This window comes from Coturnix japonica, chromosome 4 (genome assembly GCF_054131305.1).
Source record: "Coturnix japonica strain WE chromosome 4, WE-NBRP24, whole genome shotgun sequence".
NCBI lineage: Eukaryota > Metazoa > Chordata > Aves > Galliformes > Phasianidae > Coturnix > Coturnix japonica.
Window position 1 is genome coordinate 19,213,099 of NC_140666.1, and position 19,170 is coordinate 19,232,268.

At 43.6% G+C, this 19,170-nt stretch overlaps 1 protein-coding gene across 33 annotated transcripts in view; it reads right to left on the reverse strand.

Moving 5' to 3' along the window:
• Positions 1-19,170, reverse strand: part of ZNF185 (zinc finger protein 185 with LIM domain) — a 39,522-nt gene that overhangs the window by 7,435 nt on the left and 12,917 nt on the right. For 7 of the 33 annotated variants that reach the window (XM_085544709.1, XM_085544706.1, XM_015860588.2 and 4 more), the window contains exons 4-26: positions 18,551-18,610; positions 17,076-17,114; positions 16,336-16,407; positions 15,770-15,841; positions 15,002-15,082; positions 14,229-14,312; positions 13,184-13,222; positions 12,467-12,547; positions 10,954-11,028; positions 10,697-10,777; positions 10,263-10,331; positions 9,333-9,410; positions 7,721-7,765; positions 7,205-7,354; positions 5,980-6,063; positions 5,397-5,495; positions 4,270-4,368; positions 3,503-3,610; positions 3,250-3,333; positions 2,273-2,356; positions 1,954-2,052; positions 1,399-1,557; positions 17-130 (exon numbers count right to left, since the gene is read on the reverse strand). In XM_085544709.1, the coding sequence (XP_085400835.1) occupies positions 17-130; positions 1,399-1,557; positions 1,954-2,052; positions 2,273-2,356; positions 3,250-3,333; positions 3,503-3,610; positions 4,270-4,368; positions 5,397-5,495; positions 5,980-6,063; positions 7,205-7,354; positions 7,721-7,765; positions 9,333-9,410; positions 10,263-10,331; positions 10,697-10,777; positions 10,954-11,028; positions 12,467-12,547; positions 13,184-13,222; positions 14,229-14,312; positions 15,002-15,082; positions 15,770-15,841; positions 16,336-16,407; positions 17,076-17,114; positions 18,551-18,610 (1,956 nt within the window). The remainder of the gene's footprint in view (positions 1-16; positions 131-1,398; positions 1,558-1,953; positions 2,053-2,272; positions 2,357-3,249; positions 3,334-3,502; positions 3,611-4,269; positions 4,369-5,396; positions 5,496-5,979; positions 6,064-7,204; positions 7,355-7,720; positions 7,766-9,332; positions 9,411-10,262; positions 10,332-10,696; positions 10,778-10,953; positions 11,029-12,466; positions 12,548-13,183; positions 13,223-14,228; positions 14,313-15,001; positions 15,083-15,769; positions 15,842-16,335; positions 16,408-17,075; positions 17,115-18,550; positions 18,611-19,170) is intronic. The other 26 variants (XM_085544718.1, XM_015860597.2, XM_085544713.1 and 23 more) reach the window with 13 other exon arrangements.

Genomic DNA, 19,170 nt, shown 5'->3' on the forward strand with positions numbered 1-19,170 from the left:
CCCTTTGACTCCTTACCTTGTAGTTATAAGGTTAAATTCACAGTGCCCCCTGGCACTAACACTGTCATATCTGCTGCTCCTAGGGCTGCTTCTCCCATCATAAACTCTCCCTTCATAATCCAAGATAGGTCTGGCAAGGAAGCACAAGGCTCTGATTACATTATACCAGGAACCACTGGAATCCCCACACTGGCTAACAAATATTTTGTCTCAGCAGTCTCTCACTTTACTCTGCCTGCTTCACCCATGCTGGTTTTATAGCTGCAGCACGCCTACAAAGCTCTGAGGCTTGGAAAACTGACTCAGAATCTAATGATAGAGAATAAAGCTGAAGCAGTTCATAAACTGATGTATTGTGAATATTCTTTCCTCTCCTAATGTTCTCCAAAACCACCATCTGCAAATGTGAACTGCTGACCAGCTGGTCCATCTGGCTGTCAGACCTGCACATTTTCATTTCTCCAAGACAGAATTTATTATCAGAACAGCTTTAAACTGCAGGCAAATCTTGGGCTCTTTCAATGGCAAAAATGAGCTTATCGCTTATGGTCATTCTTTTCTTACAAGTGCTCTGGGGTACAGATTATGTTTATAGTGTGTATTAGCACTCTGATCCTGATTAAAGCTTCAGGCAACTGTCTAATTTAAACAATGCTGAAAAACACTGAAAAATCAATGCTGCATTAAAGACAAAAAGAGAGACAAGCTAAGCTTATCATGAGAAAAAATCCTGCTCTGGGCAAGGTGCACTCAGTCTGTGATATAAACCCCAGGGCAGGAAGGAAGTGAGAGTTTACTACACTGCAGAAAGACGTGTTAGCATCACAAAGTGCCAGGGGGTGATGACAGGCTATTAAGTGCAACAAAGGTCTATCCCAGTTGTTCTAGTCCTAGTCCACAAATGCCTCCAAATGCAAACAAACTTTCTTACACCAACTCTCTGAAAAATGATGGAAGGTGAAAGGCCACATTCAGATCACACAAATTTATATGGTAGTTATGAAGTGTACAGCTTGACATGCACTTGTGTCATTGTGCATCATGAGAAACCAGAACATTCATGAGTCTGTGCAGTTACAAGGGAAAAACAGATGTGGTCTCTAAACTGAATCTGCCAGGTGTCCAGGCAGTATGTAGGTGGTCTGAACACAACCTGACAAGAACTCTCCAGTATTACAGAGCACTTATTGTCCAGGTCTTATCTCCAGCCTTTCAGGTCCAAAAAATGAGCTCTGTTGCATATGCTGTGGGAGATGGCCATACTGTTGGTCTCTCAGGGAACAATATCCTGTTCTTACTTCTTGATAAAATAATCATACAATCTGAATCAGAATTCCTGTCCATTATTTCTGTGCCAGCAGCTTTCACTGTCTCCACATCCCTGCACCAAACCCTTACCTTCTGGTGTTGAATCCTTGGCTGTCTGCATAGGATGGTATCCTATGGCTGGGTGCTGATACACTGGTGTTAAAAGGCTGGCGGTCCATGTACAGTGGCATGGGATGCTGAGTCTCATACGCACCGAGACCACTCTCTTTTGAGCTGAAGTTAGACCTGCTAAAGAATTAAGGTCATTTTGACCATAAAGCATTTATTTGCTATGACCAGCTCATGAGTACTAATGCCTCTCTGCTGGTAATATGGAAAGGCTCTTAAGGCTAGGAGAGTGGCAGAGCACTGTACTATTTCCCCTCCCTAAATGAGCTGAATTCCTAGCACAATGAATGGATGCAAGGTTCAGCAGTGCTCTAAGCTAAATTGAAGCCCAAAATTAAAACTTAACAAGCATATTTGGGTGAAATCCTAGACTTAATATTCCCTTTGTAAGTATCATTGGATTAGTGTACACTGGAGGAGGAATTTACATGGGTTTGGGACTTCAGCCAGGGCTATACCATTTGTGATGGAAATTGAAAACGATGAGGATTTGAAAGCGGTTGATTCCCACTGTACCTGGCTGCCATTGGGCTAGGCTCATTGTGTCTCCAGGCTCCTGGGCTCTCATAATGACTATACATGGTGGGAGGGGGTTCTTCATAACCAGAGCTGGTCCTTCTCAGGGAGAAAAAAAGCCTGTCAGCATTTAAAGTGCTTGAGCTGTCCACTATGAATAAACACAGTATCAGCATGATTGTGTTGGTTTCCAAATTCTGCTTCCTCCATTTTCACTAAGCCAAAAAATAAGTATTTGTTATGCCTCTTATGCTATGTTAGGAGAACATAGCATGTGCAAGGCAGCAGTGAAGACAGGCTTGATTTCCTAGCTGCATACCTTTCCCAGCATGTGTTGGATTCATTTCCACTTTGGGTCTTTGGAGCAGTGGTGCTGCCTTCTCTAGGAAGGGAGCTGGATCTGCTAAGAAAGAAGCATAGAATTATTCAGGTTGGAAGAGACCTCAAAGATCATTGAGTCCAACCTCAGCCTAACCATAGTACTCTAACTCTAACAACCCTCTGCTAAATCATATCTCTGAGCACCAAAGAAGACCACTACAGTTTGCAAAGGTGCCACTGAGCACATAATTATTGCAGGATGTAGGTGCAACCTCTGGTGAATCTCCTCCCTCTAGAAAAGCATTCTGTTACTGCATGGAAAGATGACAAATAATTCAAAGTTAGAATGGAAAGAAAAGGAAGGAAAACACACATTTCTTCAGAAATAAGGCTGAAGGGAAAGAAAAATGTAGCTTGAGATGAACATCAGTTATCCAAATGTAACAGTTAATTCATACACCTATGAGCATTATGGCTTATCCAGTATCTCTGAGCCGAATTTGAGACTGCTAAAAGCATGAGCTGTCTCACTGGGATACAATTTCAGAAGCATATGCAATATCTTTCCTGCATCCACTGCAGAACAACCCTGAATTTGCACACCTACATTGATTTAGGGACCCTAGACTAACTTCTGCTCACATCAGTGAGGACCGAGACCCTTCTTTCTCCCTACCTGATGAAGAACTACAATTTGGAGTATCTGTGGAACATCCACAATAGCTCCATTTGCTGGAAGGACCCAACAGGACAGAAAGGCTGTAGAGTCATTGCTCTCTCCTTGCCTTTTTTTTCCTCCACTGGCCCTTCCTGAGCTTCCTCCTCCACACTCTGTTGTCCCACCACTCACTGTACATTTCCATGTACTCATGAAGCAGGTCCACATTGGTGACTCCTGATCTCAAATGCAGCATCCTCAGTCCCTCCTCCCCACATTTGTCATAAAAAGACAAAGAATTCTATCATTTCTCTTGCCTTCTTGAAGCAAATTCTTCACTCTGCACATAGGATGATACTCCTGTATTATTGTCTATGCCACCACTTGTGCTGTCCTTCGACCTGGGGGAGAAGAGCAGCCTGGTTTACAAGTTGATTTGGAAATAGATTGCTTACTGAAAGGGAGCCTGAAATAAGATTTTTATCAAGATGTGTAAGTGGGAGAAGACACACAAGGAGATAACTCTAACCCTACAGGAAAAGGAGGGATGGATGGTGAGCAGTTCCTTACATTGCCATACTCAGGTCATGGTCAGCGTGTTTGTTTGACTTGGGAGGCTCTGGGTGGACATCAGGAGGTTCTTGCCCCTTCTCAGCATGGTGGTTTGAGTCAGAAAACCTAAAATAAAAAGCTGTGTTTAAAACAGTACAGAAGAAAGAAGCTTGAGGTGGACAGACATCCATTTTCTAGACAGGAGGCATAAGGCATGGAGCGGGAGACAATGTTTACTTGGCCAATATGATTCTAAACTGCCCTGAGGTCAAATCTTGTGGAGATCATGCATATGGATCCCATTCTAACATAAAGGAGCTCAGCTAACGGCCTTTCAGCTCAGGCTGTCACAGAAGAAAAACATTAGGTACAGGAGAAAGCACTTGGGTTAGAATTCCTGGCAGACTGATAAATTCTTCTAATACCTTGATACCCTCATGCATGATTTAGCAGCATTCATAACCGTTGGACAGTACTTGCTGACATTTATGGTCAGCAAAAGCTACTGTCTGCCACTGTAGCACCAAAGGTGTCACATCCATGGGTTGATGACACGTGCTGTCAGTGCAGGAATTAGCTCTTGGGCTTTACACACACACAATATTCAGCTGGCTTTTCCCAATAACGTGGGTGGGACTGCCTGCTGTAATGTGCCACTATAAAGTCCCTACTCCTGGGTTCAAGGCAGAAGAGAAGTTCTGTGGTCTCAGCTACACTGAGAATGGTGTAAGACAAAGAACTGTGATGTGAACAGATACTTCAGGTTAGTTCCAAAAATCACTTACCCTCCTTGGGCTACCTCTAGCTTATGGTCACGTGAGGCCAGTGAGCTCTCATGCTCCCTGTCTCTAGGAGTGTCCACCTCTTTGAAATCTTGGAAGGACCTGACAAAGGAAAGGAAACCTCATTCGTGTCAGTCAGGCAGAGACATCTACTTAGTCCAGTGCACTCTGAACAGTAAAAACAGTCACAAGGCTTTGGCGGAGGCTAAGATGCAACAAGTACAATGAAGCACTGCCTTCAGCAAGCTTAACTGCTTGGAATCCAACAGGTGGATCAAGCAGCAACATTTTCATAGCCTGAAATTAGCTCTTTAAAATACTAGTCCAATTTGTGTTATATCTAGACAAACATGTTGATCTTCAGCATGAAAGTAGACCTACGGGGTATCAGATTATTTATGGTGACTGTATCATGTCAAGGCTGTGTATGTCAGGGCAGGCATTAATGCGCTGACAATACCTGAGGCTCCCTCACTATCAGTCTTTTGGCAAAACACTTTTCAACTCACTGAATTTCTGTTTCCTTGTTTAGTGGGATAGAAGCCCCTCTAGAGAAGAGCTGTGGCTGATGCACTGGTGTTTTATGGCATATGATGCTGTCACAGTAACAATGATAACAGTTCTTTATATTTTTTCTTATCAGTTTTGAGACCTTCACTATCTCTGCACCATGGTGCAAAACCCAAAAGGACTCAAAACCTGAACCAGTCCATGAAAATGGACCCCTATGAGTGCACTGTGGCCTGTTCTAACTACCTCATCCCCAGCTGTCCAACCACTCAGCTCACATCAGGCTTTGTGTCCTGGGCTTCCCAGTGCAGAAAGCAATGGAGAAGTGGGTGATGCACACTCACATCCTACACTAGGTCTGGGTCAGAACATGGCGGACATCCTGCTGGGAAGAACTTGGGAAGCGTTAAATATATTTGCTGTGTGATTTGAGTCTATATATGACATTTGTTACTACAATGGATATTAGAGAGAGGAACAGTTTGTAACTACTTGGACAAACAGCCCTTACTATTCTGTTGTTTTTGTGCTTCTTATTTCTTTTGGAATCAGCACCTCTAAGGTTTCCAGCAGTGAAAGAGAACATTAGAAAACAGGAGCTTAGCACCCCAGGTCCTTACTTTGCTTCGTTCCAGTCAGGCTTGCTGTATGCTGGGACTGTGGAGTTCATGAATCTGTTCTCTTGGGTGCTACTTCTCTCCTCATAGTTCAGGACAGATCTGGCAAGCAAAGAAAGGCCCGTTATTTCTTTAGTAACTGGCATACAAATAATCACACTGGTAAGTATAATCTGCTCACAAGACAATTCTCCTGCCAAGCTGTACCATTCACTGTCCTGCACCAGGGTCTCTCTAGGGACCATAATTAGTCGCATTTTAGCATACTCTTCCTATTCCAGCTACCTTTCAGCTCCCTTGCTGCCACTTCAGCATTGCTTAGCAGTCCACCATTCTCAGCAAATGAGAAAGCTGTGACTAAACCCCTTCACGAATGGATGCATCAAGAGGAGAAAAAAGCTGGAGTGCTTGATTCACATCTAAGAAGATGGAAGCACTTTTGTTGTTGTTGCACGATGCCCTGTAGACCTCAGCACAGTCCCTATTATTCTTGGGACAAAAGCTGTAAGAAGAAGCCTCTTTCTCTGCTTCTCTTCCCTTAATCCTCACTGTTATTCATACACCCATTAATTTATCCCATTCTAACCTTTTAAAGGAATATTCTGTGTCCTCAAGGTGTGCAGGGGTGCCCTCAGTGGGAGAAGAAGTGACATCAGACTGCAAAACAGACCTGTCAAATAAATAAATAAATAAAAATCAACAGCTTGATGGCTTGCCAAAGGCTGCTAAAGCGCACCAAGGGGCACTCACTGTATGAAATAATACCACACTTCACACAACACCAGAAAACAGAAAGTAATTTTCTCCAAGAACTGCTTTTCCTTCAGGTAGAAATATTTTCACTATCTCTAATAAGGAAGAATAGAAGCTGTAAGTGGAACTAATACAGTCTCTCAGCCTCAATTCACACACAGCCTGGCTGGATACATCAATTTTCTGGCCTGTCATAGGATTGTGCACCTGTGTGTCTGTGCACAACACAGATGTCTTTGGGGAAGATGCTTCTATGTTACTAGCAGCAGTTCTAGGTCTTGCATTTTATACCATCCTACAGGGAACCTTGTGATCCTCTTCACATGGGGGCATGGGGGCTGGAAGACAACATTTACTCACTTCCATTTCTTTTGTAAGCCAATAAACAGAGTCAAGTTCCAAAATAACCAATTAGAATCACAGAATGGCTTGGATAGGAAGGAACCTCAAGGATCATCTAATTCTAACCTCTCTGCTGTGCCAGGGTTACCAACCACTAGATCAGATTGCCTAGGAACCCATCCAACCTGGCTTTGGATGCCTCCTGAAATGGAGCAACCACAACTTCTCTGGGCAGCTGGTCCCAGTGACTCACTACCCTCTGAGTAAAGAATTTTTTCCTAACATCTAATCTAAACCTCCCCTTGGTCAGATTAAATACATGCCCCTTTGTCCTATCACTGTCTGTGTAAAAAGCCAGTCCTGCTTGTAAGCTCCTTTCAAGTACAGGAAGATCACAATGAGGTCTCCCCATATTCTTCTCCATGCTAAACATTCCCAGCTCCTTCAACCTTTCATCCAAGGAAAGGTGCTCCAGCGTTCATAAGAATAAGAGAGGAAAGCAGCCTCAGGGAGATTAGTGTATACAGTGTCAACAGCAGTGAGTGTGTTTGAGATCAATGTTAAAAGCAATGATAATGCTGCCATATCTGCTCCTTAGCTGATTTGGTAGGAAAACGCTGATGTGAAACAGTGTCTCTCTTAGCTTTTTTGCACAATTTGTACTCTGCTTCCAACTCTACTGTGAACACATTATTTATTCTTCCCCCCGAACCTACCTGCTGCTAGCAGCAGCACTGTGAATACCAGCACCAGGCTCAGATCTTGCAGGTTCAGACTTTGCATCATCCGTGTAGGGAGAAGCCTCGTACCGTTGTTGCAGCTTGTCTACAGCATCTGCAGATTTGTCCCTATAACCAGAGTCAGACCTGGTAAGAAAGGGAGATGGGTGGGTCACAGACTGAAGCTTAGCAGGCTGGAGAATGGAGCAAGAAGTGAAAACAAACATGAGATTTGCTAGTCTCAAACAATTTCCTTCCTACTTCCATCTTAGCTCCCTAACATTCTTGCAGCAGATCTGAAGGGCAGAGACCATCCAACCATCTCAGGCTAGTGCAAAGAAGTAGCTGAAAGATCACAGATAAGCTGGTGGATCAGCTCCATTCCCTTTTTAAAGTGTATACAAGCTCCTAGAACACATTTTTTACGGTAATGTAGCATCAAGAAAAGACCATTTCCACTTCAAACTAGGAAAATATATGTGCATTTTCACTGCTAATCTTCTTTACACTTACCTTGGTAGGTACAATCCATTGTTGGTTTCTGTGTGTTCAGAATAACTGAAAAGGAGATAAAACAGCTTCAGAAAGCATCCCTGTTTTGATCTGGGTAACAATCTGCAATTATTTTCTTATACATTTAGAAAAGGAGAGAGAATAAAACCCCTAAGACTTCCCAGGGATGGGAACTACACTTCCCTAAGTGTATTTCTACAGGTAAAATGGCCAGAAACTTAGGGGAAATTCACTGTGCAAGAAGAAGTTAGTAACTCTGAAAATCATCAACATGACAGATGCTAGTGGTATTGAGTCACCTAGAAATTCAAGCCAGGACTCTTCCAAAATCAGTGGGATGTCCTGCAGGCCACAGCTGCAACACAGGGACTTCTATTTTCACACACAGAAGGGAAGGAACAGCCCTTATGTCCTCTGTTTTGCCTCATGGGAGCTGACAAAATAGGGAACTACAGGTGTCTGATCCTAAATTGTGCATTTCTGTTTTCTTGTTTCATGGCTGTGAGCGCTGATAAAGCAGATGGGTGAACAGCTCTTACTGAACTTCTCTTCTGAATGCCACAGTGATAGCAGCTTTCCTCCTTCAATTCCACTGTGTTAGGCTGGACAGAAACACAGCTCTTTGCATTTGCAACTTTGTTAATTTGAGAATCTAATTTATATGTCTCCCCTTCCAGGAGCGGTCAGGCTCTCTAGAAAAGTTGTAAAATAAACTGTCTTATTGCCACAGAACAGGAAGGAACTGGGTTGTTTCAGTCACCTTCAGCGGATGTCTGAGAGGTACCTTCGTACTTGCACTGATTTCTGGACCAAATTAAACGATTGTTTCCCAGAGAAGGAGAAGACCTTCGAGGACCGGGATATGGGGGTGAACAGCAGCAGAGTGGAGTCCCAGTAAAGGAGCTCCACTCGGTATCAGCTACTTTGGATGCCAAAAATACTGGTGCCCACAGGAAGGATCAGGATTCTGCCAAGGATGGTTCCCAGTAAGGTGGGAACAGATGATGATTCTCATGCACGCAAAAGGCAAGCAGAGCAGTGACAATGGACTGCAGTCGGAGACAACAACTGCACCTGTAACTATGGGATCTTTAACTAGTTTTCACAATACCTTAGAGTCAGGACAACTTTTCCTAGCAACTGAACCTTTTTCCAGACACTTTAGAAGAAAAGGGAGTTTCTAGTCTTTATCTTTTCTAAGGAGAACCTTGTTGTAAAAATAAGTTGATAGGTGGAAGCCTGGAGTTGTCTCAGATGTGAAGCTCTCTATACCGTAATAAATAAATAAAGAAATAAAATGTAATCAGTCTGCATTTGGGAATAAATCCAGAAAATGCAGAAATGACCCAGGAAAGTTCTATTTTCCCTGTGTAATAGAAGCTAAGCTAAGAACTGGAACAATATCAAACAATTGTCTGTAAAAAGACAATGTTCTCATTTTAGCTCTCCTCAAATAAAATGTTAGAGAAACCACTGCAGTTCTGCAAAGCACAGATTGAATTGTGCTTTTCCATCAGTAAGTATCCACTCAGAGCTTCCAGACAGCTGAAGTGGAGCAGTTTATTATCTACACAGTCCTGAAGTCAATGAAGGAATTTCACACTAACTTTACCTTCCATTTGTGGAAACTGCAGTTGCTCCAGGTTTATCCCATGAGAATGGCTCAGACTTTTCCTTAAGAGGTTTGTCACTAGAAAAAGAAAAATGCCAGTAAGATATGACCAGCGTCTTACATTATATGACCATAGGACAGTCTGCTAATGTTTAGTTTGGACAAGCACAGAATGGGGCTAATGCAATACACCAGGACAGGGAGAACCAACCTTTTATGTGCTGTGGACCTGACTGCAGCTCATGGGCTACTTAGAGAGATGTGCTGCTCCCTGGAGTGGGGAATTGATAAACCCTTTGCTCGCATAAAAGTGCCCTACAACAGATGCTTTCTGCTCCTGGGCCAGAGAGGCCTTCCTGAAAGGTCCACCAGCTGCACCTCTTTGTTGTGCCCAACTACACCCATCATTCACTCCCCAGACCTGTCAGGCTGTGCATGTTTCCCTCCCCGCCAATTATTTTCTCTCCAATTTTAGGTGGCTTAAGTAATGAGGAGTCCTCTAATTTCTCCAGGAGACTGATGCACAATTAGGAGAAGCTATGTGACCCAAATGACCCTAAGCACAATGAGTGCATTGTAGTCAGGCTGTCCCTGCAATGACATACAAGGATATATTTATGGGCCTCAGCTGAATGATCAATATACTCTCTACCAGACTCTACCTTTTCTCAAGCACACTAGACTTTTTTTTTTTCACCAGGATATAAAGCTGGGAAGATTTCTACCTCTGTCTTCACTGAGGAAGGAACAGAAAAAAACTGACAAGTTTCAGCCTAGCCAACAGATGATGCTCTTGGAGAGCAGCCCAGGACCATGACTGCAGAGATCCCATCTGTTTGAGACCACTAGCAGGTATATAACATATCTAAGCAAAAAACCGGGTTATGCCTTATGTTCAGCAATATAGACCAGCCTTTCTCAACTTCTTACCCATCTCCATGCTGTGGCACAGTTTCCAGGGAAGAGCTCCCGTTAGGAGTTTGTCTGCTTTCACCATTTCTGCAAGCAAAACAGCAAAAACAATTAGATAAGGAGATATGGGAACAGAATGTGAGGCACAGGAACTCCATGGTACAGCGATAAGGGCAGTGTGGGGACTGGACTGAAATAAAAGCACAATCAGTTCAGGAGATAGGAAGGTCTGTACATTTTGGACTCATTCTCGTCAGAAAGAACCAGATGATGTTCAAGCTGTGGGAGGCCCACAAGCTTTCATCTGGGTATGTTTTCTCCCAGGTTGTTGATGCTTTCATAACACACTGCTTTCTTAGAGTTCTCATGCTATAGGATCGATCTCTCCAGGGCAGCAAGCCTCTTGCTATCACTGGTGGAGCTTTAGGAGGATTCAGAGCCAGCAGACCTACCTGATTTCAGCATACGTGGAAATTTTCTCTGAAGTTTCCCTTAAGGTTGTGGATGTTTGGCTCTTACTGCCTATTTCAGTGCTGCAAGAGAAAACAAGGAAAGCAGTTTTAAAAGTCTTCCATGTACAAGGCTGACAAATTGGCTTCATTTCACCTCCTAGAGGTGTGACAACAGAAGTCTTTGATTCCAAGCTACGTACGAGCTGATACTGCACCAAACGATGTCCAAGGCATCCTGGCTGTGCTGTAACACTCACCTGGTGGGCGACACCGCTGTTGTCTTTGCTGCATTCCAGGAAGGCCCGACTGTGGGGTTTTTTAGCCCATTGGCACTGACAGAATGAAAACAAACAAACCCCACAAGTAACAAACCATTGAAAACAGAATATCTTTTAGTCACAATCCTGCTTGCTGGCCCACAGCTCTCATGTCTGCCTCTGAGGTAGTTAGAGGACAAATCCTGATGTGTAAGGACTCACACACAGCTGTCCCTGAGCACTGTTGCACTGATGCGACTAATAGTAATTTTGCTGAAATGCTCAGTCTAAAAACTGACTTTTCCTGTCTAGCACAATTGGGGCTGTTTCTGTCCACAGTATTTGAGCTCGTACCACAAAAAAACCACAAGTTTACACAAATTTATAGGTTAAAGCTCAGTGCATTTACTAAACTGCTTTAACTCTATGCGCATAAATGTGAGCAAGGTTGGGTAAGTGCATCTCATCTTTGCCTCAAACCACAATGGTACAAAATTACCACCAAAATTCATGAGGCAGATCCTTCACCCTGAAAACAAAGCACTACAGGCTGAAAGAAAGAAAGGCTGCATCTATTGGAGTCCCTGCTGGGCCCACCAAGGACTAGAGAGTGGCAGAGAAGCTAATAATGCTGCTGCTTGGCTTCAAGCCACTCTTCATAGCTCAAACAGAGAGCTTAATCCCAAATTAAATGAATCTGCTTAAAAACAGAAGAATATTTTCCTTCCTAGGACAAACACTGCCACCTCCACATAGGTCTCAGCCCCACACATCAGTGGCTTCTGACCAGTGTGGACTAGCAGAGAATATTACTGCTGCTTCTTTACATCAAAGACAGCTTAATCCCAGGTTTTTCAGACCACCGCAGGAATGCCTCAGTCTGTCCTCCACAGCTCCACAGTAGCCTGTTCTAGTGGCTGGGAGCTTGAAATTAGGCTAACTGTTACCACGAAAGCAGAGATCAATTTAAAGATAATGAACTTCTCAAACCTCCCAAGTCACACCTATCTGTTGCTATCAAGGTAAAATAATTAAATCTAAAGTCTAACAAAAGCAGAGAGCTGGCTCAGGGGACTGGAAATAATGAGATATTGAGTACTTCATGTCTAGGTGATGGGGTCAGTTCACACAGCCAAGTCTGCTAGTACAAGAAAATCATTACTATCTGATAGCTCCTTGATGGGCAGGTGAGCTCATCTAAACCTGTCTTCTTGCACGTTGTCTCTCCAGAACTGCTCTCAGGCTTATTCCTGTGGCATATGAGCACCTTGTGAAGACAAGGCCGACTGCTGTGGTGTGTGATAGGGAGAGGGGCTTGGTGGCAATTTTATATCATGCAACGCACTGTAGCTTATGCTACTCATCTTTCCATTTCAGTTGTTCTCTTTCAGCAAGAAAGAGGCAACAAGGGCTTAATGAGAAGTCTTCTGAAAAACCTCCAGCTAAATGGAAAGATGGAAAGTCACTGTACCCAAAAATCAATCACCACACTTCTCCAGAATGAGGTCAATACCTGTTGTCATCTGCTGTAAACTTGCATGAATCAGACACAGTCGGATTCCTCCTCTGCTGTCCTTCTTCTCCTATCTCAATTCTTCCAGACAGAGGGGGGAGGTAAATGTGAAAAAAATTACATACATCACAATTTCCCATTCACCACTACTAGCTAATCCAGGCAGTTTACTTTAGCTTTCCCTTAAGCTACGTTTTCTTTTTCCCTCAGAGGTACATTTTTCCTGTCCTTTTTGCTCTGTGCTGTTATTGCTGAGCATCCAAAATGGCTGAATGAAGTAAGATCTGAAGCCAAAATCAGTGTCATTTTTACTGTCACAGTCACTTTACAAATAGCATCAGCTGAACGTTTAAGTTCCAGAAAATGGCTTAGATATCATTTCCTTATGGTACCAAGTGCTTCAGAAATTAAACACCTAAAGAATGTTGGCAGTGCTGGTTGGAACCAGACTTCTCTGGAAGAAGAAAGGCAATGAATGAATTAATACAATCCCTCCTCATTTCAGGTTGCCCACAAACCAAACATATTCTCATTGTTCATAATAATGTGAACTCTCAAAATCCAGTGTGATTCATTCCTAAGCATCCTCTTTACATTAACTGTCCCTCCTCTGCTTTGAAGCACATTGGTATCTCCTATCCTAGCATTTAACAGCAACCCTGGCATAGCAGACACACAGCCCCAGCAGTATTGCTAGAGCAGGGGTCAGTGACCTACCTCTTGGCAAATAAGGGTGGGAACTCTTGTGTTGGGCTTCTGTAAGGGAAGCATAAAGGCAGTGCTTAGAAACTTGGAGGGAAAGATACACCTTATGCAGGAGTGGTCACTGATCTATATGGTGCAAAGGCAGGGCTGACAGTGAGTGCCTCTCTCTAGACCACAAATACTTGATGCACCAGAAAAAAACAGCAGCCAGTTCAAACTCCCTCAGTGTCCTTATAAATCCTACCCAGGCACTCCTCCCATTCTCAGCACAGTCAAATGCTTCTGGCACATCCCTCCCTGCTTCCTCCCACACTACGGGTGCCTCGTTCCATCACACTGAGTTAGGTCAGGAGGAAGAAGATCTACAGTGAAAGCAAGCTGCAAAATAAAAGTCACTAGCACAGTTCCTCAGAGATTAGAGGCCTTGGAAATCTGTTTATTTCCTCCAAGGAAAGAGGAGGACAAAACAGCCTTGAACAGCAGCTCCCAGACATCATTTATGCTACTGTTACATACCCACATGTTTGTTAAGTTTTTGGTGTTTTGTTTTCTGCCAAAAAGAATTATTGTGAAGCTGAAATTAAGATCAGGATCTCGTAAATCTAAGCATCACTCAAACACAACATAGAGGCAGACTGTACCAAAAAGGTAACCCAATTTGGATGTGGTTTCCACTGATGGGCTGTATTTGCTCTAATCTCCCCTTACCTTGTAAGTACATCCTGCAGTGAGACTGGTATTAGAAAGTGACTGACAATCTGGGTCTTAATTGTGGGTCCCAGAGAATTAGAGACTATCACAGTATTTTCTCCTGATGAAACTATATTCCTGTCAGCAGGGGAGTCTTCTCATGATTCCTAGAAGACTTGCCCAGTTCTGCAGAAACTTGCAAATAACCTTGGTACTTCCACAAAGAGAGCAGCAAAGTTTTCTCCGCTTACTTGGGAGATACCCAATATCTTCAGTGAGTCTTTAAATCAGACTGCTACCCTCATCAGATCATTGCCAGTAGCCTCTTCCCTGCTTCTTTCCTCATACTTCCATGAGGAAAACTCACCCACTGCTTTTCTTAGCCGCTGAGAGGACGTAAGCACGTTCCCTGCTGGCAGTGCGCCTCAGGACACTGTTGGCTGCCTCTGTCCTGGAAAGGAAGGAAAAGGTCACATTCTGCTCATAAGGTGCTGCTGGGTGCAGCCTTAAGATGCAATAGACAAACAACCCAGTGGAGACTTGTCCTAAACCTGACAGAGGAAACTCCAAAATGAAAAGATTTTTATTAGTTTATCCCCACTGGTCAGATTACCAAGTTTCACTGTAAAGTCTTGCATATGAGAAAAAGCAACTTTAGAAACAAAACACACAAATGCAGACTTGCCACAGGAACAAACTCATCCTACTCCTGGTGTGAGAACAAGACACCCATCTAGATCTGGACTTAGATACAAGCCCACAAGTGGCCCAGTCTCAAAGACAGCAGCAGGAGGACTCCTCTCTTTACTTCCAGGCTATTTGTGCATCTCTATCGTTTCACATAGACACTATGGAGCTGATGGATTCCACAACCCATTTCCAGCTACCAAATTAATTGGGGTATGCTGTCAGGTTGAATCACGTCAGGCTTTTAATTATATTTTGTTGGGAGTGCAGTCGCCTGTGGGCACTGATGTGCTCTCTGTAGAAATATCTGCTTATTATTTTATTGCAATCAGCCCTAATGGCTTAGCTATAATCATCATTGACCTGACCCTCCCATTAAAGGACAGTTAATCTGAAGTTAGTCCACTTGTCACTGCCCCTTGCAAGAAAAAGGTGGTTACCTGGAAGGCATACCTCTTTTTGTGTTCATCTGGACTAAAAGGCACATCCTTCTCATCCAAGTCCAATGATTTTTGTTTGACATTATAGGGAGCTCTGAAATAGGAAAGGAAGAGGAGAGCTAGAGTAAGGAAATTGTCTGTGTAGAATGTCACAGTACAAGAAAACAAACAAACAACAACACTTGAGTTAAATCCAAGGGCAGGGTATGTAGAAACAGGCTCAGGCCCTGGAAATGTTGCATATGAGTGGGAGGACACGTGTATTTTTCAGCTGAATTAGGGTACACATGTCCTCATACGATTTTGTTTTATTAGTGGAGGGGTTTTGAGACTAGAGGGTTTTAAGACAACAGGTTGATAAATGCTCAGCTACATTTCAGAGTACAGCCACAGTCCGTGATGTTAAATGTTGTGCATGAAATGTCATGAGTGCTGTTCTGCCATGAGTCTCCCCCTTTCCTCTGGTTTCATAAAAGCCAGCAGTGCGGCAACCCTAGTCCCAAGGTTGCATCCTACAGTTTCTGCCTTAATTACTACCAAGTAGTTTTACCAAAGTAAAATTTGCTCCATACAGAGACTACTACCAGGTCAAGGAATGCCTTAAAGCCTGGAGGTAACATTGAAAAATGCTTAAGTTTCCAATGATCGCTCTCTACGCAGCACTCAGATGATGAAGCCATGCCTGACTGAGCACCCATGTGTGGGTGGCTTTGTTGCTGAGGCTCAGGTGCTGCTGAGCCTGCACATGTGCAGAAGGCATTGGTCTTCTTTGCACACTCACAGTTTCTTGTAATCCTCAGTTGTCATCCTGTAGCCAGAAGAATGGCACGAACTGGGTCCTTTCATGGCAGTGCTGCAGATGGCACAAATCACAATGGTTAATACGACCCTCCTGAGCTCTCATCCTCTTTCACCCTCTCCCCATGCTCCACAAGATGAAGAAAAACAGAATGATCCTTAGTATCCACCCTCTGAATCTAGGGGCAGAATTCTTTCCACGGTTTTGGATTAGGATTTGAAGTCTATTTTGATTTTTCGGGGCCATTGAGTTGTCAAAGCTAGTATGGGTATACTCTTCTGTGAGATGATGCTACTCAATCCCAGGATTAGCAAGGGAGAAGTTTCACAGTCAGCTGCTATCCTATGCTTTGGTGGGGAAAATACAGAGTTTGATGTCTTGTCTTGTTTCCACGTTCTGAGTAGAGCTGTTAAATCAAGTGCCCTGTCTTTCAGCATCATATGGTGATTTAAAGAAGCTCACAAGCACCAGCCAAAGTAAAAGGGTCACTCAAAATACATACAGTATTTAGAAGTTCATTTTCATTAAGAACTGGAAGATATACATACCTTTTCTGTGCCGGCTTAGAAGATGGAGGATTTGGCACAGGAGTCTTATCGATGGTTTTTGTGAACACTCCCCTATGAGAAAAGAGACATACTAAAATTGTTTTTCAGGGAAGAGTTTGGAGCTAAGATTAGGATAAAGATTAAGAGTTTGGAGCTAAGATCAGGAGACATGCAGCCACTCTTAGGCCTAATAGCATCTACCTGTTCTGTTGGCTCAGGATACCAAAAAATTATAAGATGCTTTCCTGGGAGAGTCATCCTGAGAGAAGTTTCATCTTCCTACTCTACAGCCTTACACAACACAGTAAAATAGGCTTTTGCACACACTTGGGTGTGTGTGCATCACAGGACTTGCCAACCTGTTTAAGCTAAGTGGGGCATTAGGGTCTCTGCATACAACAAGCTACACGTCAGAGGAAGCTGAAGCGCACAAGTCCCATCAGTAGTGATGTTCTGATCCTGATAAAGATTATGGAAAATTTCTGCAGCATGATCATCTTCCCATGTGTGATCATTATATCATGCTGGAGAGATCTGATTTTCTGTTAACATCACCATCCAATTACCTGTTAACAAAACATCCAAGACTATCTCTTCATCACAGAACACGCATCTGTGAGCATTACAGTGTTCTGAACTGGCAGAAGAGACCAATAGATCATAGTATTTTTCTTGTTTGCTGCTCCTGATATAGTTCTTTCCCTCCACCCCAAGTGCTGCTTACCACTCTGTATACCAACCTGATGAGGTAACCGGATTGAGGCTTGGAGGCAGGAGATCTGTGCAAAGAACAGACATCAGTTAATTAAGAAACATCTGGAAAAGCAGCACCCGTATAAAAGAGAAACGTAAGCATGGCTGTCAAGCCAAAATCTAGCCAAATGGACCTTGGGTGATAGCTTAGATTCCAAACTGACCTTGGAAGGATTCTGTTAAAAAATGAATAACTTTCAGGACAAGATCTAAGAGAGGTGAAAAGGGAAATTTTAGAATTAGGCAATTAAAGTTAGTCGTGCTAACAATTTTCTGGTTCAGAATGAAGTCCTCAAATTGATGTCACAGATGGAGAAAAACAAAGTACAGATTCTAGCCGCTTTATCACAGGAAAAACATCAGCTTCATACTAATTGCTCTGTCTGTCTGTCCTGAGAAGCTGAGTACAGCATATTTCCAAGGGAGCTAATGTAAAGGGCTATGAACAGGCAGGGATCTGGGCCTTTCCATCAGGACAGAAGTGTCCCTGAAACTTGGTTCAAGCTGACTTGAAGAAGTCTACCTGAGATCAAGGTGGGTACCAAGATGAGCATCAAAGACCTGGTTCCACCAAATAGGGCACAGACAGGCTCCTTCCATCCCTGCCCAAATGCAATCCCCTTTCTTTTCCTGCTTGTCCATGTGCCTTCAGGATAATACAGTTGCAAGGTAGATCAGCAGGTCTCTGGTCCAGCCCGCTCCAAGCAGGTTCAGCCATAAGGTCAGAGCTCAGCGGGAAGGCAAGTTTACACTGCACATCACCACATGCATAAGGTGGCTGCCAAACTCAAGTTTATCCCATTGCCTTCAGACACAGAAATGCAAACTCACTGCAGGCTTAGCTTAGCTCTGGAGCTCTCTGGATGGGCAAGCTAAAGGATGATGAATTCTAAACATAGCCCCAAGCTCTTGTTTCTGCAGTGTCCTCAGAACAGGCACCAGCAGTCTGTACTCGGTCTCATCCCCATTGCCTAGTGGTTCCCTGTGCACTGAGCTTTGATCAAAAGCCTCTGGCACAGCAAAAGGGTAGTGCTATAAGCTCATGTGTTCCTTAAAAGTCCTCATGATCTGGAGCTGAAGCAAATTCAGTTCTGTTACAGAGCTTCTATTGCTCTGACGAACCTTCAGGCTTAGAGTATACAAATGTTGCTCCAGAATAGGAGTAGATGTGCACCATTAAGCTTTGGGATCATGGCCTTACAAGCATCAGTTTCCCTGCAGTGAAGATACTGGTTGATCCAGTCTCACATCTCTCCATCTAGACTTTGCAGAACCTCAGCTATGCTCTGTACAAGGTGATGGTTGGTGAGACATTATACTGAACAATGTAGTCTCTCCTCAAGAACCGCATTTTTTCAACACAATCATAGAAGTGAGTGGATTAGAGTAAGAAGAACAAGCGAAAACATGCACTGACACAATGAGATAAAAAGGCAGCAATGGGATGAGTCCCTCAAATTACCTGTCATTCTGGATAGCAGTAGGTGCCGAGGCTGTGGATCCCCCACTAGTTCGCCCAGGCCTGAGTACAGAAGAAACAGTCACATAGTTAACTCCTGTTCTTGCTGAACGACCTTGTTAAATGTGGCAAGGATGCTTTCTGAGAGAGCCTCCAAGAGAAAGCTGTATGGAGCTTGATTTTACTTCTAACTGAAGAGATCCTGCTGCAGATTGCTGCCATCCTTGGTGCAGGGATGGCTGCATGTCCCATGAGCTGCAGGGGGAGATGCAGATCTGACTGCTTTACATCCCTTGAAAACCTTCCATCAAGGTCTGCCTTTTTGCTCATCATTCCAGAGACAGTGAAACAAAACCTGGCCTCAGAAACTTTGAGTTCTCCTGAGACTTCAAATCTGCATGTGCTGTTGGATTCACAGCTCCCAGCAAATCCCATTTCTCAGTGCTTCTCTCCAGTCTGTACCAAAATGAAACAGGAGCACTGCTTCCTTGGGCAGCGCCATTTCCTGGCATCACAGGAACCCCACAACAAACTAGCTCAACTTGTGTTACTCCTACAAGCTAGAGCTCTCAAGGGATGCTGATGAAGGAAAGGGAGCAGGAAAGCATTCCTTAGTGACAGCA